This window comes from Lolium perenne, chromosome 5 (assembly GCF_019359855.2).
Source record: "Lolium perenne isolate Kyuss_39 chromosome 5, Kyuss_2.0, whole genome shotgun sequence".
NCBI classification, from domain to species: Eukaryota; Viridiplantae; Streptophyta; class Magnoliopsida; order Poales; family Poaceae; genus Lolium; species Lolium perenne.
This window is the reverse complement of record NC_067248.2, coordinates 122,836,825-122,858,677: the sequence shown is the minus strand read 5'-3', so window position 1 is coordinate 122,858,677 and position 21,853 is coordinate 122,836,825. Positions and strand designations below refer to the sequence as shown.

The following is a 21,853-nucleotide window of genomic DNA, read 5'->3' as shown; positions in this document are numbered from 1 at the left end:
CGGCGGGACCTGGTGACATCGGTGTCGCTATACGCGGACGATGTGGTGATCTTCTGCCACCCGGATGAGTCAGAACTGCGCGCTGTCCGCGGCATTCTGGAGCTCTTTGGGCAGGCTTCGGGATTACGCACCAACTTCGCCAAGTGCTCGGTCTCCCCCATTGGATGCTCGGAGGATGAGGCTGCGGGCGCTGCTAGACTCATGGAGTGCCAGCTGGCGCACTTCCCGATGAAGTACCTCGGCATCCCACTCTCTATCAGGAGGTTGTCGGCTGCATCCTTTCAACCCCTGGTAGACAGGTTAGCTGACAAACTCCCTACCTGGCGGGCTTCCATGATGCCCAGGGCAGGACGTTTGGCGCTGATTCGCGCGGTCCTCGCAGCGATCCCTTTGCATCAGCTGATGGTTCTGGGGCTGGACAAGAAGACGTTGAAACATGTGAACAAGATTTTGCGCGGCTTCCTGTGGGATGGCAGGGCAGAGGCCAATGGAGGGCACTGTCATGTCAACTGGTCCAGGGTATGTCGGCCGCTGCGGCTGGGGGGTCTGGGGATCCCCGACTTGGCGCGCACTGCGACCAGTCTAAGGGTGCGCTGGATCTGGAGGATGCGTACAGACCCCACGCGACCTTGGCGCGGGCTGGACATGCAGTTCTCAAAGATGGAGCTCGACTTCTTCGCGGCCTCCACCACGATGGAGGTTGGCGATGGAGAGTCCGCCCGCTTTTGGGAGGACAAATGGCTGGATGGCAGGTCCATCAAAGAGATGGCGCCGGAGGTTTACGCACTGGTATCTAAACGCCGCAGGAAAGCGCGTACGGTCCGGGAAGCGCTGATCTATCGAGCCTGGATCCCCGACATAGCTGGCGCGCCAAGTGCACTCGCACTCTAGCAGTACGTACAACTATGGGGTAGGCTACGTGAGGTGCAGCTCTCGGCGGAGCATGATAGGATGGTGTGGCGTTGGACGACGGATGGCCGATACAGTGTTAGTTCCTGCTATGACACCCTCTTCCAGGGGGCCATCACTTCAGGATCATGGAGGCTGAACTGGAAATTCTGGGCGCCACCAAGGGTGAAGTTCTTCATTTGGCTGGCCTGCATGGATAGATGTTGGACGGGTGAGAGGTTGGCGCGGCGGGGCCTGCCGCATGCGCCTAGATGCCCGCTGTGCGACCAGGCTGTGGAGACTATGGCGCACCTGCTCACTTTTTTCGATAAAGGATGCTTTATTACTTTTTGGGAAGAAATTACATCCAGCCTCTGCATAACCAGGATGCACACAGCCGTTTATGTATCTGGAATCAAAGTATATAAAAACAAGGTGAAATACATATCAAAGCGATGAATCATATAACGCCTAAGATGAGGGTGGCGCAACAATCTACAGACTATGCTGCCACCCATGTAGGGAAAAAGTATCCCTCGCCGTAGCCTCCAACCGTGTACAGACCTCCATAAATAGGTCTCGGTTCTCCACCCGCTGAAGAGATAACCACGAACGGAGAATACCTGTACATGACCTGCAACAAAGAATAATTTTTATCATTAAAAATCTTGTCATTTCTACTTAGCCAAAGCGCCCAGATAACTGCAAGCGCCCCCACCCTAAGAAGCAACTTAAACCTTGAGCCGACACCATGAAGCCAGTGGCCAAAGATATTGGCTACACTAGTCGGGGGATACAGGGTAGACGCTACTTGGATGACTGACCAAATAGAACGCGCAAAATGGCACTGGAAAAAAGGTGTTTAATAGTTTCATCATGATGACAGAAAACACACCTTGAACTTCCGTGCCAATTTCGCTTCACAAGATTATCTTTAGTAAGAATAACTCCTCGACGAAGGTACCATCCAAAATTTTTGATTTTTAATGGTATCTTCATCTTCCAGATTTTTTTTATTATTATCAACTGGTGTATCAGAGTGAAGGATCGCATTGTATAACGATTTAACTGAGAACTTGCCATCTACATGAAGATTCCATCTAAATTCGTCCGGTTCGGGTGATAGATGAATATCTCCTAGTCGGTGAATTAGATCATTCCATGCTAATAGCCTTTGTCCAAGTAAAATCCGTCTGAACGTCACATTCGGGGGTGAGGTAGCCATTACCGCAGCAATGGTATCACCTTTGCGACGAACAATACTATACAGAGCGGGATACTGTTCACTTAAGGGAGCATTATCTAACCAAACATCTTCCCAGAAACGTATCTGTTCTCCGTTCTTAATCGAGAAAGTACCATGGCGAAAGAAAACATTCTTTGTCGCCATGAGACCATCCCAGAAGCGAGAATCCCCAGGTTTCCAAACCACTTGGGATAAAGTCTTCGAGCCAATATACTTTCTCCAGGACGGTGTGGTTTGAGGTCCTCTCGTGGATCCGATCCACCTCAGGTCCTCCCACGGTGGAGGGTGACTTCGCGGAGTGGTGGTCGCTGGCTGTGCGGACCGCCCCTCGCCAGCTGCGCAAAGGAACTTCGTCGATTATCATGCTTACAGCGTGGTGGATATGGAAACACCGGAATGCTGCGGTCTTCGACAACGCACGGCCTTCGGTGACATCCCTATTCAATGACATTAGGTCCGACGCGCGGCTTTGGGCGGACGCGGGGGCCCGCGGTGTCCGCCAGCTCCTCCCCTAGACTAGTTTTCCTTTTCTTGGGTTGAGTTGTATGGCGGGGTGTGCCCTTCTGGGGGCTTGTACATATAACTTTCTTTTCTATCAATGCATCGAAACGCAAGGCTTTTGTGTTTTCGCGAAAAAAAATTCAACTATTGTTTTGTTGTTGCATTGTAGATGACCAAGCAGGAGAAGATGTTTGTTTTTAACTGATGCATAACACTTCAAATAATATTGGCCACCTAGTTACACACCATTTGTTGTTGATGACTTAAAATTCCTAATTGGGTGTGAAATCGGAATGGTGAAATTGCCACAATTTATTTTGTAGGACTGATCTAGCGACTTGTGAGTAGTTAGTATTGAATCCATATCATGTTTAAAATATATAGGTATAACTGTGGCAATTTTACCATTCTGCTTTCACCCCTAATTCGTAATTTTAAGTCATGAACAACAAATTGTGTGTAACTAGGTGACCTATCTTATTTGAAGTGTTACGCATCAGTTTCCAACATTGTGTTTAGTATAGCATAGAATTAATTTGTTAATTAATACTCTCTCAACCGCATTTTACTTTATTAAGATACCTTACCTAATCATCAATCAATAAAAAAAATACCCTTTGAATGTTGTGGGGTGGCATTCAGGCTTTTTATTTCTCCTGGTGTTATTGCATTTCTAGCTCCACTACTAGTTGGTGAGAATGCGTTATGTCATTATGATCTCATTCCATGTTGGAACTGGAACCTTTTCCTGATGAAAGAGAGAGGCAACGGGAGATTGTTATTTTGTTCGACTTAAAGTGAAGTAAAACAGTTTGTGGGTGATGTTTCTTTTTCAAAGATATCCCATGGAAATATGGTATATGTGGCTGTTATGATATTATATATGAACATATCAGAAAAATTATGGTGGAATTTGAAATCATACCCACTATATTTATGTCAATTATGCCATGTAAATAAGTTTGACGGGTGCAAAGTGACAATAAATGGATATATTGGAAAATGTGTTCGGATTTTGGAACCATATCCACTGCATTTGTTTCAATGATTATTATGGATTCTAGTGGTAAACTTGCTTCTCTTATAGGTTAATCTGTTCTTGTGTTAGTTATTATCACACCAAAGTGTCATCGGTTGCAAGTGCAACAAATGAATTGCAATAACGATTTCTTTATCCTCGAGATGCTACATTTCCAAAGCTGCAGTAACTGATTCAAACTTAAACCTAGTTTCTCTTGGCTCCCGTCTCGGTCCCTCATGCGCAGAATAAGGCAAGATGGCAATGACGTCGTCATCGGCATACCCTCCGCCCCCTCCGTTTTACCGGCTATACAAGGATTTTGAGCAGGATCCCTCGTCTGCACCGGAACCCCCATTGCCGATCGATGGAGCATATCAACTCTTCGGCGCTACCTATACAGTATTCTTCTTGTCACATTCTTCTCTGAAGTGTGTCATTGCTTGTGTCAAAGCTAACTCTGGGGTTTTCCTCTGTAGACAGATGTGGTGCTCCCAAGTCTGGAGGATCAAGGTGTTCGGCAGCTCTATCCAAAGGGCCCAGATATCGGTGTGTGTCATTCCTTTCAACATGTATTTGATTGTCTACTGATGTATATGTACTTCAGATGTTACATTGTGGTCTGTTAATGATTATGGCTGCTATGGTAAACAGGGTAAATGCACTTGCAATTTCGATGAACTAAAGTGATTGTTCTTATGAAGTTAATTTGAGCGCAGAGTAAATATTTATCTTAATTTATTTTATTTCACGGGTTGGCTATTCGCAAAACTGGTTTGCCTGCAGACTTCAAGAAGGAAGTCAAGGAACTAAGGACACTCAACAGAGAGCTCCAACTCCATATCCTGGAGCTAGCAGATATTCTAGTGGAGAGGCCATCTCAGTATGCTCGCAGGGTCGAAGATATTTCGCTCATTTTCAAGAACCTGCACCACCTTCTTAATTCCCTACGACCACACCAGGTGTGAGACACAATTTTTTGTTTCATGTGGTGGATTTATATATTTACTATTCACTAGCGTCACTCATTTTGGAGTTTCTTTTAGGCAAGAGCGACATTGATTCACCTTCTTGAGAACCAGATACAGCGTCGTAAGCAAGCAATTGAAGATATAAAACAGTGAGTAACTGAACTTCCTTTAGGTACACTTTGGTTGCTAAATGAACATATTTCTGCTCTTCCATTGGGCACGACTGATTCATAGACAAGAAAATGCTGCACTATATACACTGAAGCAACCACCATATAACTGTAAATTCGTAATTATCTCAAGGTGAAACTGTCGTGTTAATAATCATGCTAGTCTATCATCCATATGTCACAAGCAGAAAACTGTTAACCAGCACTGCTCTTGTGGTTTCTATATTATTAGCCTCTTGTTTTGCTCACATAGCACTGATTGGGTGAAAGCTCATGCTAAAGCTAGCTGCTGCAGTTTAGGAGGCCAAAGATGCTCTCACTCAGTTCGAAAGATAAAATATATTCAGTTGAAATGATGGTAACTGCTAAAATTTGTATATCAAAACGAATAAATTTGATTGATTTGTACAGAGCATATATAGTTATGTATATCAAAACCACTGAACAGACAAGTCATATGGTATGATGTATTTTTTTTTTTTGGATCTTTTAACGGGTATAACTGTTTTATCAACTTTTCCTTGATGCTATTGTAGCAACTAGCAAGGGGGCCCTCGCAAATGCGAGGGCATCGTCCTTAGCATGTTGATCATGTTCATGAAAGTACTTTATGGTTTCAAATATTCTTTCAAAACTAAGTTCTAAATTTAAGATTTTGTCACCATCGTAAATATAATAAGAGGTAAAACATTGCATGCATGTATTTTGAATCATTTCTATTTGTGGTTAGTTAAGGAATTCAAAAACACCTAGTGTTGTTTTGATTCACTCTCTCACTGTCACATTTTTTTTGTCATGTAACAATGGCTACACCAACTGGATGACAAATAGTTTCAAAAAACTTATTGAACCGAAAATTAGAATACTTGGATGGAACATAGTTTCATTATTTAAATCTTTCATTAATTTTCATCATTTCATCTCGTATATGATCTTTATAATTCTATTGACCACCAAATTCTCCTCACCTGGTTATTATGCCTTCTCGGTAGCATCATCATACTACACAATATTTTACATAAATTATTTTACTTACATGATCACATAATAATAATAAAAGTATGATTGCAAAGACATATACACTTGAAACTTAAGTATTAAAAAACATGGAAGCACAAAATCCATAGGTATTGCTCGATGGATCTACTCTGTCGATTACAAAGGTGAAACATTTTGGGAAATATCCACTCTCAAATATTTTAGTAGATTCTTCTTGTGATAATCTATTGGTATTGCTACTTGTACAAAAATACCATTGCTCTCTCTAATGACCGTTTGATGAACCTGAGCCTCCATGTAAATCCTATGCCTGACTAGTTGAATGCCCGTGCGTTGCCACGGTTTTGAAATTTTTCTTCTCGAGTAAAATGCATCCGTGGTACCACAACTTAGAGAGGAAAATTGATATGGTCATCGACCTTAGAAATACATGATGTATGGTACCTAGAAACGGCTTAGTGTTCATTTGAGTCACTTGCTCATCTTACATAGTCGTGCTCGTCTTCTCACTCACTGTTAACCTTGCATGTCATTCCAAGCGTAGATGTTAACTTTCTAATTTTTTGCAAAATGCCCGCAAAAATTCAATATTTCAAACGCCTTCCCGCAAGGTCAATCCCCTTCTTCGATGACGACCTCCAGCCTCACGCGGATGCCCCACCTTCAGGGCACCTTCGCGGTAAAAAAGCCGTTGTGGCTGCCAACGCGCGGCCGGCGAATAGGGGTGGGCCAAGGTCAACACACGCGTGGTGAGCCGAGGCGTGACACGCGTCCAGCTGCTCCCCTGCATCTCTCCCAGCGGTTCTGCATGGGGGTCGAGGCAGCGGCCATGGTGCTCAGCATGCCCGACAACATCTCTCCCAGCAGTTCTGCGTGGCGGTCGAGGCGGCGGTCATGGTGCTCAGCATGCCCGACACGTCACTAAGGGAAAGACTGCCTAGAAATACTCTTCTCCAGACCTCATAATGTGACGCCTTTTTCATTTTCATCTGTCAAATCTACACAATTCTAGCTGCAACTATAGTATAAATTTCTCTTGTTTAAACAAGCTATGTGGGCACGAACTGCATGAACAACAGAACTTCACCAATATAGCAATATTGTACTTTGATAATGTTACCTTGAGCCCCATGACGTTGTGCACTACAGAAACCAAATTAACCAGTTCAAGAGGAAGTGTGGTAGAAACTTTTGGAATGGATTAGTTGCAACTCCAACAAAAAAATATCAGAATTTAGGAGCTGATAACAATAGCTCTGTTCCTATTTTTGAAGTATCAATCCACTGACCCTCCTGATAATACTAACAAAACCATAGACATCAACCAACAAAACCATTGATATCCGAGACAACAAGAATTAAGTCTTTACAATATGAAAAAGTAGGTTTTTTTTTTGCTACATGGCTGAGCATGCAGGAATATTCATCTTGTCAGTGTTTAGAGAAAAAAAAATGTCAGGGAATTGGTGCTTCAAACTTCAATAGTTGAGTTCAGGTGTGCCTAGCAGATTCAAAGGTCACTTTTCACAACAATTTGGAAATTCACAACAAGCTGAAAACAATGTGAATTGGTAATGCACACCAAGTGATAATTTTCACAATATCGATCCATGGATGAATTATATCCAAATGGCACCAGAAGATCCGGAAAAAAAAGACCCTAGTTAAATACCCAGAGGTAAAACCCTACAGATCACGGATAAGATTCGAATTGGACATGCCAATCCTCAAGGACTCAAAACATTTTCATTCCCTGACGGTACTACATGCCTAAAAGATATTTAAAAAATGCATTAAGCATAACCACGATCGCATTGTATACATTCTCCAGTTTTTTCTTATCAACGCCTACAATACAATGGAAATCAGTAAAACTAAAACACATTGTGGCCACCCTGCCTGATCGGGTGCTGGCTGACTCACCTCACTGCAGAGCTCTAGCAGAAAGACGTGCAAGGACATGGTGTATGAGGGACTATCATAAATGAAATATGTCAATAGTTATCCTGATCCATCCACATTCATTTAGAGATGATCGTGGATATACTGATAAGAACATGCTCTGTCATTTACATCTTTACCATAGAGTATAGACTGAAGAAGGAAATGAGTGTAAATGCTATATGGCATGAATCATAGACACTGAATATCTGTTCGATGCACTATTGATACAAATATGAAAGAAAATAATGTAAAATGCTCTTTTTTCGAATTGAGGGGCAAAGCCCTCGATTTCATTGCAAATGAAATCAGACAAACAGAAAACAGACAAAGCCCCCGATTTCATTGTAAAGTGCTATATAGCATAGAAACATGGGACAGACAGGCGAACTACTATCTCAGTACAAAGCCACAAAGCTGATATCTAATAAATTACACCTTCTCAATATATTTGGCCACAAGGCGTAATATAATATGGAAACAAAGATAGATGGCAGTAGAAAGAAAGGAGAGATAGAGCACATACATGAGAGATTGAGGCCGCTGGATACAAAAGATTGGATCGTCTGACCAATGAATTGCATTTCCTAGATCCTCATGTCGAACAGAACAAAACCAGGATAAGTTTTGAGTAATGCAACATAGAGGCCATGTCGTTTACTCAAATCTGCTTCTTATTTGAGTAAGTAATAAAGAATTTTACTCATGCTAACATTATATAGACGGACATGACAATCAGCCGTTACATCAGTAAACATGAAAAGTGTCAAAGGAGATAAAATATGAAAGAAAATAATGTAAAATGCTCTTTTTTTGAATTGAGGGGCAAAGCCCTCGATTTCATTGCAAATGAAATCAGACAAACAGAAAACAGACAAAGCCCCCGATTTCATTGTAAAGTGCTATATAGCATAGAAACATGGGACAGACAGGCGAACTACTATCTCAGTACAAAGCCACAAAGCTGATATCTAATAAATTACACCTTCTCAATATATTTGGCCACAAGGCGTAATATAATATGGAAACAAAGATAGATGGCAGTAGAAAGAAAGGAGAGATAGAGCACATACATGAGAGATTGAGGCCGCTGGATACAAAAGATTGGATCGTCTGACCAATGAATTGCATTTCCTAGATCCTCATGTCGAACAGAACAAAACCAGGATAAGTTTTGAGTAATGCAACATAGAGGCCATGTCGTTTACTCAAATCTGCTTCTTATTTGAGTAAGTAATAAAGAATTTTACTCATGCTAACATTATATAGACGGACATGACAATCAGCCGTTACATCAGTAAACATGAAAAGTGTCAAAGGAGATAAAACCTGCATATATTCAGTTATATTTTTGTCATGGCGTATCAGGAAAAATCAATAGCCGAAAACCATCCATCAACTACGGTTGCACACAAATTTTCCTTGATAAATGCATGAAAGATAGGAACCGAAGTATAAATCAGAAATGATGTATCAGTGTTTTTTTTTTTGCATTACTGACCATGTAGTGCTTCCTCCAGCCGTCGTATCTTTTTTCCAGAAATTCTGTATCAAAGATTCGCCTTTCCCCCAGGCAAATCAGAACACAAACAAACACAGGCTAGCTAATTTAAAAGCAAGTACATGTCCCTGACACTTCCAGATAAAAATAAACAACACGTGTTTGCATTGGTCGTTCAAATGTATCAATTTACTTATATCCTGAAACTAAAGGCTCCCATTTCAAACATACAGGGTGCAACTGAAATCACCGATGTGGAAGTTACCTGTTCCTGCCGCCGATGAGGATGTTTACGTCGGGGTGGAGTTTGGAAAGTATGGTGGCCATGGAGCCGGCGACGCGGCCGGTGCTGCTGACCATGAGCAGGCGGGCGCTTGAGTGCAGGTCACCGCCGTTCTAGGCGTCGGGATCTGTCGATGTCAAGAGCAGGAAGGCGGGGTGGGCAGTCGTGCGCCCTTGCATAGAGCCCACGGCAGATGGATTCGGCGTGGATGCGGAGGGCGGTGCGGGACGACATCGAAGGGCGTAGTTGGGGCCGGCGGCGCTTCGTTGGCGAGGTGTAGTAATCGACGATTATTATTGGGGAACTGCTTGACGTTCATGGCGGAGCTCGAGGCAGATGGCGTGCTTCACATAGACATAAATCATTTTTTGCTTGGATCTCATGACATGTTGGAGGTGGAGTAGAGAATTGAGACGCTTAGTTTTTCTATCTTTGATCTTGAAATGTGTCCATGTAACAAATCCCTTGATTCAAGGAAGGGATATCTAGCAGCCCCAAATCTTTAGGGGAAGTGTGTTGCGGTTGGATAAAGAGATAAGAGAGAAAAGAACCGCGGGGGTATTATTGTCCATCCTGAAAATGTGACACCAGGTATTCACCAGTTTACTCTTAATAGTAGAGATCTATCTTTTTTGGTTGAAACCAATTATTACAGTACAATACTACTCTTCCATCAAAATAAAAAACAATTTAGAACTGTCAACATTGTTCAAGTAGTCTTTATTTTTATGCCAAATGTAGGAATTTCAATTGCAGAAAGTAGTTATATAACCTATATTGTTTTTCTACATACGTTTGTAGGGAAACGACATCATATCGAGTGTTAAATACAAATATACAAGCGGATAGTGCTAGTAACAAATGCAATACACATAGTCTAGCTTTTTGCACCACAACGAATATTGTGTTGTATTTCGTAAAATGTAGAATTCATATAGCCGTGCACAGAGAACATAGCTCATAATTAACCATATATTTCCAAAATTCATCAATAATTCTTGGTATAGTTTCGAGCTCTTGAGGTGCGTGACAAACGTGAAAACTGAACACGCTTGAATTGGCTCCTTAGGTAACCTTAATCCTTAGGTTGTGTCATGCATCTACGTGCTATCCTTGAAAATTATATGAATAAAAATATATGCATACTGTAATAAGAAAATAAAGATAACATATAAACGATCAAGTAGTACCCAAACCGTAATTAGGACGTATTATTAACACTTGATAGTCTGCGCATATCCCAATAAGCACATACCGACAGAGAATGTAATTAGGAACTTAATTTTTAGACAGTTTTGTGCGGCTTGCCACTTCGATTACTATATGAATATAATTATCTTATGGTACTTTTTAAAAATATGGGTGATATTGAATATAATAAAATTATAAAAAATATGATTTATTTTGTATTCGTTAGAGGCATGAGCTACCTGAGACACAACTTAAGACTTCTGAAAATGATTGCAGACTTAACAAATAAATTTGGTTAACTAATTAAAATATGTTGTGCTACGGCATGACGTCATGTATGCCTGACGTGTTGGAACTTACACACGCGGGAAAGTGGTGACTCTGAGTAGATCAATGCCATGGCTGGCCGTACTATATCGAGCCATAGTTGCATCCAAGGAACATGATATTAAACAATTATTGTTTAGAATATTCCAGCAGGATCGACATCGGTCTCTAAACATTAGATATACATCAAATATGTTTGAATCTCAACCATTAAGTATAGATCCAACAGTCTAAACAATCCGGTTGATATGGATTAATGTAGTGCTCATGGCCTACCCTACATGTCCGCGGATTTCTACGCTGGTATTCTTGGCGTGAACTTGTCAAATTGGTTCGATCGGAAGAAGTCAGGACCAATGTGCTACGTTGGTAGGGGATGAGTAAATTTTCCTTTTTAATTGGAGGAGAGAGGGGTGAATATGGAAGGAGACTGCGGCTGAGAAAACAATCATCACCCGCACCCAAATAAGATGATGCGTGATTGGTGCAACCTGCATGTCAATAAAAATATGTAACGGATCCTCAAGTTTCGTTTTCATACGCGATGTTTGTACGTGCACGTGAAACAAAAATAATATTGTACGTGGAGGTTGGTTCACACACGTGATGTATAGGAGATTAGGATATACGCGACACATCCATTAGCAATGTTATATAAATTACGGTTACGATTGCATCTATTTCAGATCTAACTGTCTAGATTACTTTGATGTGGATTAACATGGTGTCTCGAAAAAATCCCCGCATTTTGCTTTTAGTATATAATAAATAGATGCTATTTTAGCACCCCTAAGAGCATCTTCAGTCGCGTCCCTTAAAAAACGTCCGGCACGAATGATTTGGGGCACGTTTAGAACCATGCCGGATAAAAAGAGACTAAAAATCTGTACAAAAAAGAGACCTTTCCCAGCCGCGTCCCTCAAATAGCGTCCGGATGCATATATTTTAATAGAGGGGACCACCCCATGTGGAAAAATTAGGTGAGAGAAAGTATGAGAAAAGAGAATGACATGTGGGGCATAGGGGCTGCATGCATGCGTCCGGACGCTGTTTTTGTGTCCGACGTCACCGGTAGAGACTCAGTATATAGAGTCTCTACCGGGGACGCCAGACATAAATTGAGACGCTTTTTAGCTTTGGGGGACGCGACTGAAATGCGTTTTTCTCCATTTCTTGTCCATCGGCCCCCAAACTTTGGTTGCGGGACGCGACTGGAGATGCTCTAATATTGCCTTCCTATTAATTTCAGGAGAAGAGAGGAGGCACAAAGGCTACTTGGGGAATCACTGGTTATTATTGATGGAAGCCAGCAGGGACTCCAATGTGAAGGCCTCTGATACGCGGGTTTCTTGGTGCCAGGTTGGCTGGATTAAGATGAACTATCAGTGTTTTAGGTGGTGAATGCATTTTGCGGGTACAGGGACGGAGCCAGGAATGAAGTATAAGGGAGGCAATCTTAGTATGAGGGAGGCAGAACTAGCTAAAATCGCATAAATGAGGAGCTGGCATGGCTTGTGTTCGAAGGAAAATCATGAGCATAGGGGAGGCGCAGCCCCCCCTCGTCCCCCCTTGTCTCCGTCCCTGGCGGGTAGCCTCTAGACCTAGCCTCAAAACATTTATGAGATACTTCTAACTTGTGAAGCTAATGTGGTCTCTCTCTCGATGAACTCACAGAAGAGAAGGTAGAGGCTAAGTTTTGTGCGGTGAACAACTGAACCGCTTTTCTGGTTCTCTTCTTCCTTTTATTCTGATCGATTACAAGTCGTGGAGATCATGCCCACCTACTAGGACGTGCCATCCCATGTCTAGGAACAGGTCCACGCTTAGCTACAATCTAGGATCAGCTCGTACATGCACAAGACTGATTCGTTTGCTAATAGAAAATGTTGACTGACGAAACTGAATAAACGCTAACTGAAAATTAAAGAACGGCTAGTTTATTGCAACAAACTCCCCCTAAGCTAGCCGTGATCATTACTTCACCTGCACCATGCCAATCTTCGCGCGGAGCTCCAGGAACCTGGTTCGGCCAAGAGACTTGGTGAGGATGTCGGCGAGCTGGTTGTCGGTGCTGACATAGTCGACTTCGACCTTGCCTGTGTCGATGCACTCGCGGATGAAGTGGTAGCGAAGCTCAATGTGCTTGCTCTTATCATGGAAGACAGGGTTCTTGCACAGTTGAATCGCCGATTTGTTGTCGATGAAGATGGTGGTGGCTCCCTGCCGTTGCTCGACCATGTCGTGCATCAGCCGCTGGAGCCAAACTCCTTGGCATGCCGCCGTCGTCGCAGCGACATACTCAGCTTCACAAGAACTGAGTGCCACGATCTTCTGCTTGACTGAGTGCCAAGTAACTGGATTGTTGCCCAGCAGGAAGAGGACTCCAGATGTACTCCTTCGATCGTCCACGTCTCCGGCCATGTCCGAGTCACTGTACCCTATCAGCTTTTCTTCTCCCTTTGCCGTGAAGCTGCACCCAAGATCGATCGTCCCCGCGATGTACCTCAGCAGGTGCTTTACTGCAGCAAGATGCTCAGTAGTTGGAGCCTCCATGAAGCGGCTCACATATCCCACGGCGAAGGAAATGTCCGGGCGTGTGTGCACCAGGTAACGCAGACACCCAACTATGCTCCGATAGAATGAAGCACTCAGTAGGCGGCGCCTTGCTGTACTTGCTTAGCTTCAGTCTTGGCTCCATTGGCACTAGTGCAGGATTGCACTCCGCCATGCATGCCCTCTGCAGAAGCTTGCTTGCATATGCACCTTGCGACAGAGTGATGCCGTTCGCGTTCTGGTTCACCTCGATTCCAAGATAGAACTTGAGGGGTCCAAGATCGCTCATGCTGAATTTGTCCTGCATTTCTTTCTTGAACCTCGTGATCTCGCCGGCATCAGCTCCGGTGACGATCAAGTCATCCACGTAGACCCCATGGAGAAGACGCAAGCGTCCCTGACCTCGGGCGTACATGGCGTGCTCCGAGGGGCTGCTGCAGAACCCCAGTTCCTTGAGCGTGATGTCGAGCTTGTGGTTCCAGGCACGTGGCGCTTGACGGAGGCCGTAGAGGGCCTTGTGGAGGCGATACACCTTGCCCTCCTCGCCGTCGAGCGAGAACCCCGGCGGCTGGGCGACGTAGACCTCCTCCTTGAGATCGCCGTTGAGGAAGGCTGATTTGACGTCGAGGTGGTGCACACTCCACTGCTGTTGAGCAGCGATGGCCACCAGCACGCGCACGGAGTCGAGACGCGCCATCGGTGCAAAGACCTCCTCGAAGTCGATGCCTTCCCTCTGCACGTACCCCTTGGCGACCAAGCGAGCCTTGTGCTTCACCACAACTCCGGCCTCGTCCCGCTTCGTCTTGTACACCCATTTGAGGCCTATCGGACGGTGACCTGCAGGGAGCTGAGTCAGGGTCCAGGTGCCATTATCCTCAATGGACGTCAGTTCCTCCAGCATGGCCTGCCTCCAGCACTCGTGCGGTTCGGCTTCAGCAAACGAGGTTGGCTCCTCCTCGATCATGAGCAGGTGATCAGCGCTCCCAGCAGATGTTGCACCCCTGCCCATTAGATCAGCGACGGGCCGAAACCGATGTGGTTCCTCGGCGTCGTCTGCTGCGTCCAGGAGCTCACTGAACGACGACGGTGGTGAGACGAAGCGCACCAGCGGTCCTGTGGAAGGATCCTGGCTGGGTGTCTCTGTCGCGGTCGAGGAAGACGCTCCCCCGAACGCTGGCGTCGGTGCTGTGGCCATGGTGGCGGTCGATGCCACGCCCTGCTCTTCTGCGGCAGCGGACTGCGGCGAGTTCACCGGCTCTGGAGCTGGTATGTGCGTGCCTCCGCTCACCATGTACTCGACGACGAGGGGAGTGTCACTGGCCTCCTGCTCAGTTTCTGACAAGTCCCATCGGCCGTCCTCGTCGAACACCACATCGCGCGAGACATGCACTCGTTTGCCAATGGGGTCGTAGAGACGGTAAGCCTTGGAGCCTGGTTCGTATCCCAGGAGCACCATCCTTGTGCAGCGATCATCCAGCTTCCTCGCGCCTGGGCGTGTGATCTTGACGTAGCCAATGCATCCAAACACCCGGAGGTGCTCCACATCAGGCTTCCGTCCATGCCACGCTTCGAACGGCGTGGTGCCATTCATGCTTCTAGTGAACGAGCGGTTGAGGATATACACCGCAGTCACCACCGCCTCGGCCCAGAAGCGGTTTGGCATGCCCTTGGCCTTCAGCATGCTGCGCGCCATGCCCACAACCGTTTGATTCCAACGCTCAACAACTCCATTCTGTTGAGGGGAATACGGTGCGGTGAGATGACGCTGGACACCGTGATCGGCGAAGAACGCGCCAAGGGAGTTGGATGTGAACTCCCCTCCGCGATCAGTGCGGAAGATGCAGAGTGGACGACGAGCCTGGAGTTCGGCGCTGACCTTGAATCTCTTGATCGCTTCCTCGGTGCCATCCTTGGTGGTCAAGGGGAGCGCCCACATGTAGCGGCTCGCATCGTCGACGAGCAGCATGAAGAAGCGCTTGCCGCCAGGGGTAGCCGGCGCGATGGGGCCGCAGAGATCGGCGTGCACCAGCTCGAGCGCGTCGGTTGCGCGGTACTTGGCCTTCTGTGGGAACGGAGCCCTCCGCTGCTTGCCGACGAGACACGCGTCGCACAGCTGCTCGACGTGCTCGACAGTGGGGAGGCCATGCACCATGCCTTCCCTGGCCATGCGGCGCATGGCGTCGAAGTGCAGGTGCCCGAACCGCGCGTGCCACCGCCATGCGTCGTCGCCATGTTGCGCTGCCAAGCAAACAGGAGTCGCAATCTCCAGTTTCACCACATAGAGACGTCGAGCGTTGCGTCGTACCTAGGCGAGCTGGTTCCCGTGGCTGTCCACGAGCGTCATGACACCGGCGCTGATGTTGACGTTGCATCCGTTCTCGTCCAGCTGGCCGAGGCTGACGATGCTCGTCTTGAGACGAGGGATGAAGTAGACGTCCGTCAGTGCGCGCTGGCGTCCGGAGCGTATGGTGAAGAGCACGGTACCACGATCGTGGATCCCCACCGTGGAGCCGTCGCCGAACTTGACGCTCCCGGTGATTCGCTCGTCCAGCTCCGCGAACGACGCGCGATCTCCGGACATGTGGTTGGAAGCGCCGATATCGAGGTACCAACGCCCGTCGCACGGCTCCCCCTCTGCGCCGAGGTTTGCTTCTGCCCGTGCTTCGTTGAGGAAGACCTGGCTGCCCACGGTATCAGGTACGAGCGATGCGGCGGTGACCACGGCCATGAGGAGAGCAGGATCGCCATCGTGGCCATCGTCCCTGTCGGCCTGTCGTACCAGGTGCGCCTCCTCCCTCTTCTTTTTCCTGCAGTCACGGGCCCAGTGCCCTTTCTTACCGCAGTAGTGACACTCGTCGTCGCGTGCCGCGCCGCTGGGGTTGCCGTCCCGGCGCTGGCCGTCCTTGCCGCAGTGGCGCCCCTTTTCTCGGCGGCGATCATTGCCAGATCCGCCACCAGAGGAGCCGCCGCTCGACGATCCGCCACCGCAGAATTTGGCGCGTGCGCGCCACTCTTCCTCGGTGAGGAGAAGCTCACCAACGCCCGTGGTGATGTCGTGGTCGAGGGCGTACCGCTCCTCCGCGGCCTTGAGGCGCCCCACCAACTCGTCGATGGAGAGCGTGTCCAGATCGACCAAAGTCTCGATCGACAAGGCGGTCTGGCTGTAGCACCGCGGAAGGACAGAGAGCATCTTGCGGACGGAGTCTCCCTCCGCCACGACCCTCCCGAGGAGGGCAAGCTGGCTCACCATGCCCGTGAGGCGGATGGCGAAGTCATCTACGGTTTCGCCTTCCTTGAAGCGGATCGCGGCGAACTCCTTCGCCAGGGTGCCTGCCCTCGCGTCGCGGACGCGGGCGACGCTGAGGCGCATCGTCTTGAGCGCGTCCCAGGCGCCCTTGGCGGAGCCCTTTGAGGCCAGGGTTGCCATCATCTCCGGCGGAACACCGCGGAGGATCGCCTCGAGTGCAAGCCGATCATCGGCGCGCACTGCGGTGCCGTGCTCGATCGCGTCCCAGAGGAACCGACCCTCGAGCATTATCTACATCAGGATGGACCAATCCGCGTAGTTCGTACGCGTAAGTTGGGGCCAGTTACCTCCGTCATTGCGCACCATTCGCTGCTGTGGAGCTCCACCAGCCACGGCGTCCTTGCCGTCGGTGAGCTGAGCAGCAGGTGTCCCTTGAGGAGAGCTGGCGCCGGTCGCGGATGCAGACGCATCCGCGATCCCCTTCTTCGCGCCGGTGTTGTCCGTCTTGCCCGTCATCTCGGTGGCAAGGATCTCTCAAAACTCTCGCTCTGATACCAAATGTGGTCTCTCTCTCGATGAACTCACAGCAGAGAAGGTAGAGGCTAAGTTTTGTGCGGTGAACAACTGAACCGCTTTTCTGGTTCTCTTCTTCCTTTTATTCTGATCGATTACAAGTCGTGGAGAGCATGCCCACCTACTAGGACGTGCCATCCCACGTCCAGGAACAGGTCCACGCTTAGCTACAATCTAGGATCAGCTCGTACATGCACAAGACTGATCCGTTTGCTAACAGAAAATGTTGACTGACGAAACTGAATAAACGCTAACTGAAAATTAAAGAACGGCTAGTTTATTGCAACAAATGTGTATGTTGTGAAGCTTCTGAGCACTGCATGTTTAAGAGTCACTGGATCATGACGATAGTTGGTGATACTCCGTACTTTGGATTTAGTGAAGCAGGTGCATCTTTTTTACCTATAGTCACTGTAATCTCGATGCATTTCTGTAGGGTTTGTGCATCATAATCGTGGGTCACTGTTGTAGGAGATTGATGTTGCAGTAGTTGGTTGATCTTATTGTCAAGGGGTTTCGCCATTTATATTGGACCTAGACTTGTTGTAGAGTTCTGTGTTTCTTCTGGTCCACGGTTCTTGTTGCTTCCTGAGTTCTGAGCAAACTCTTGAGACATCCGTAGAATCGAAGAATTCTGGTCTGCCAACAAGGTACACCTGGGGAACCCTCGGTTCTGCTCCCCCAACTCGGTCCGTTTTTTTTTTTTTTTTTTTTTTTTTGAAACGGGACCAACTCGGTCCGTGTCGATTGCTGACGGTGCCATGTTTTGCTTATGTCCCAGGTGGCTCTCGGACAGGGACCGGATTTTGCCGGCCCGGCGCTGCATATATGCACTATATTCTCCGTTTGAGTATTCCAGCATTGAGTTCCTATCTTATGGTGTGGGGCTCTGTTAAAGGGATCTAGATCGCATTTATTTGATATGCGTCCCTTCTTCCACCCCGGATGTGTACCTGACGCTAGGGAATAACGTAGTTCTAAAGTAGTGACTCATGTCTTGGAGGTCGTCCATCCAAATGCTCCTCTTTGCCATTGCCCACGTCTACTATAACCGAATCGATCGCCTATAGCGCCATGCCATAATGAAATTCTTGATCATTTCTTTGTTCGTAACAAGGCGTAGTGTATCACTGAGTGCCACAATCCCATTCAATTCTTGTCCATTCAATACCATGGATATATCGATTTCTATTTTCAGAAAACCTCATCATGAATCCAGTTTTTCAGCTCGAACCAACCACATTAAGATCGATATCTGCTTTGTGCAAGAGCGTGTGTTTTTGAGGGTGCAGTATAGGTTAGGTTTGTCTCTTCTAACGAGTTGGCTGATGTTATGTGTTTACTAACCCAGCCATGAGACATATGTTAGTCGATTTAAGACAAATCTAAACCTTGCATGTAGTAGTTCAGATTGAGGGGTGTGTTAAAATCGGTGATTGTATCATGTGCGTATGTACGCATGTATTTGTACCTTCCAAGTATATGTAAAGAGAAAAGGTGGAGGCATCGACCCCACAAAACCCTAAATTGTTTTTATCTCTGCTCTGGTTGCTTCTACTTCTGGCAAAAGAGTGGATTGAAATACAAGGATCCTTCCTCCTCAGTTTGATTTGTAGTTCCATGGTAAAGTCAGCTGGCAGAGAATACCATGAAAGCAGAGATCTGAGGACTAACAATGATGATTCGAGTCTTTGTGACGATGAGGAATTAACTTCGTGATTCGTGACTTCAAGCAACGGTATCGCAGAACAGGGTGACATGATATGAGAAGTTTAAAGTCTTACCTTTCAGGGTGAAAATGTAAGGTCTAGCTTTAATTGGTTGTGCCTGGCAATGGCCTTATTGAAGGTACTGTTTTGTGAGGATGAGTTCTACTAGGAAAAAGGCTATAGATGTATGACATAGTCGTGGCGCGCCTTTTTTCTGGTGTACCGCGTCTACGATCCATGGCACACCATAAACAGATGGGCCACTAATATGCCCTCACCCCGTGGCGCACTAGACATTCCCGTGCGCATAGTGTGAACAAAGTGCCACGGTGTGTGCCCACATTTATGTGGCCCACATAGATTTGGTGCGCCACACAAAACTTACCAACCGACGTCTCTACCGCCGGCCGCGCGGCTAGGATATATCTATACCAATATAAAAAAGCACAGAGGGGGCAGAACCAACGAAACACAGCCATCAGATAGACATCTAACGCTCCAAAACATCACCACAATTAGCGCTAAAACAGCCCAGGCTGACAACTCCCGATCGCTAATCTCCCGTCGCCCGCCGCACGCCGCACCGCCGCCCGCCGCACGCCGCCCCGCCGCTTCGACGCCCGCCGCCTCGACGCCCGCCGCCCCGACGCACGCCGCCCCGCCGCACGCCGCCCCGATGCCCGCCGCCCCGACGCCCCGCCCCCACCGCGCCGAGCGCCGCCTCCAGCGCGACCCGGCGCCCGCCGCCGTCGCCCGCCACCGCCCGTCGTCCGTCGCCCGCCGCACGTCCCGTCGCCCGCCGCACAGCACGCCGACCACGCGCCATCGGCATACTACCCTGGACGCACAGCACGCCGGCAACCGCATCCCAAGGCACCCCGCAGACCACGTCTTGCCCAACGGGATTTGGGCAGGGCCCCACGCCGTCGCCTAGGCTGCACCTAATTCCGTCCACCGAGCTTGACCAGGATTTGGGCACGGCCCCACGCCGTCACCTCCGCTACACCTTCCGTTCACCCAACTCAACCGCGCCCAGCTCCTCCAAGGCGTGCTCGGCCGCCGTCCTCCACTCCAAACCTTGAAGGTGATTCTTTATTTTCATATTCTGAACTATACTGCCGTGTTCTGATGATATCTGTCGATGTCTTTTCTTCAATCTTGAAATTTGATTGGTATTATATGAGAACCACAGTCGTTGTACTGTAAACCACAATGCTTGAATTGTCAATTTCCCACTCAAAGTGTACGCCATGCTACTATATGATTGTCAATTGATGTTATTAGCAGTAGCGGAGGCAGCCGCACGTCTGTAATATAAAGTTTTAGCAACTCAGGTTGTCCATAGATTTCAAACAAATAAATTATATGTATGAAAAGCTTGCATTGTATAACTGAAAAAGTGAAAATCATTGGCCTGAGGCTACTTTATTGCTCAAGTTGGTTCATTGTGGAGCTCCAGGATAAAATGTTTAAGGGGATAGGAAACCTGTTCATGAACTATGCTAGACGATTTACATTATATTGTGTATGGGAGCAATATAGGAATTTATAGAACTTTAGAGAAATCATGATTTTTTACATTTCTGCATTGCCTTTCCATGTTCCATTGAATTTATAGAACTGAAAATCATTGGCTTTCCATGTTCCTGGATTGAGAAATCTTCATGCAATGTCTATTTGTGCATTATAAATTAATATATGCATATCTTATGGGGCATGGTTATTAACTGGTCCATTAGAGTCATGTTTTCTGATCACATTTACTTTCAATAGAAATAAATTTGGAAAATTGTAGTCATGATGTCAGGGATATATCTGCTCCGACATGAGAAATCATTACTTTTATTATTTGTTTTGTAAGTCTTTCTATAATAGTTTTTCTTTCACCAAAAAAAGATGGATTACAAAATATATGTTTATATACAGAAAGACATACATCAAGGGGTCACACGGAACTCGCTCCTCTAACGTTGAGGAGCAAAGTTAGTGAAAATAGTGTGGTAAAGTCAGAGCACAGTAGCAATGAGTATCATATTTTGTGATGCAATTAAGTACTGTACATGATTACTGTAGCTACAAAAGTTTGAACGAAATTTTATTACACCTTAATTTTATCTGTATGTAGTTAATCTCAATGCATAATATAAATTTGTATTATGTAGAATAATTTAAGTTGTTTTAATCCAAAATCATACAATTAGGAAGAAGACAAGTCAGACTGTAGCTTACCTGACTTTGTAGCTCAACGTTAGAGGATCCCGTCCCGGGATCACACATGCCTGTAACCGACCACCTGCATAAAGTTAGTGCCCCTCATAATTTTCTCAACATTTACTTAGCAAATGATTATTACAGAGCTTTCATCTTTTGTCTACTGACCTTACGTTTTCATCGTGATACTATACTTATCTCTAAATTTCATCTACCCAACAATTGATCATGTGAAATACGGATGGTGTCAAGACGCACTCCGATGTGGACAATGTTTAAATTTGTGAAAAGTAATAATAGTGTATGACAGATGTATTCTATCTGTAGACCCCCATTGATTTTTTCTTATACTGTGTATGAGATCAATCTTGAAAAAGTATAAATTGATCTTATGTATTGATTGTTTGTTTATTCCTATGGACTTGTGCACATAAGGATATAGCTCTACTATATATATTCTGAACAAGATCCATATAACAATTATACAATCATTCATAGAAAATAGATTACTTAGATAGTCTCAG

The 21,853-nt window shown here is 46.4% G+C and overlaps 1 protein-coding gene across 1 annotated transcript; it reads left to right on the top strand.

Moving 5' to 3' along the window:
* Window positions 1-3,911: 3,911 nt before the first annotated feature.
* Window positions 3,912-12,373, top strand: LOC127304789 (mediator of RNA polymerase II transcription subunit 7a-like). The gene is made up of 5 exons (XM_051335376.2): window positions 3,912-4,055; window positions 4,133-4,202; window positions 4,440-4,615; window positions 4,700-4,773; window positions 12,286-12,373. The coding sequence occupies exons 1-5, from the start codon at window positions 3,912-3,914 to the stop codon at window positions 12,371-12,373; spliced, it is 552 nt and encodes a 183-aa protein (XP_051191336.1).
* Window positions 12,374-21,853: the final 9,480 nt, after the last annotated feature.

Coding starts and splice junctions, on each gene's coding strand:
- LOC127304789 (XM_051335376.2), top strand. CDS start 3,912: ATGGCAATGACGTCGTCATCGGCATACCCTCCGCCCCCTCCGTTTTAC. Junction 4,056..4,132: donor TCTTCGGCGCTACCTATACA/GTATTCTTCTTG, acceptor TTTCCTCTGTAG/ACAGATGTGGTGCTCCCAAG. Junction 4,774..12,285: donor GCAATTGAAGATATAAAACA/GTGAGTAACTGA, acceptor TATTAATTTCAG/GAGAAGAGAGGAGGCACAAA.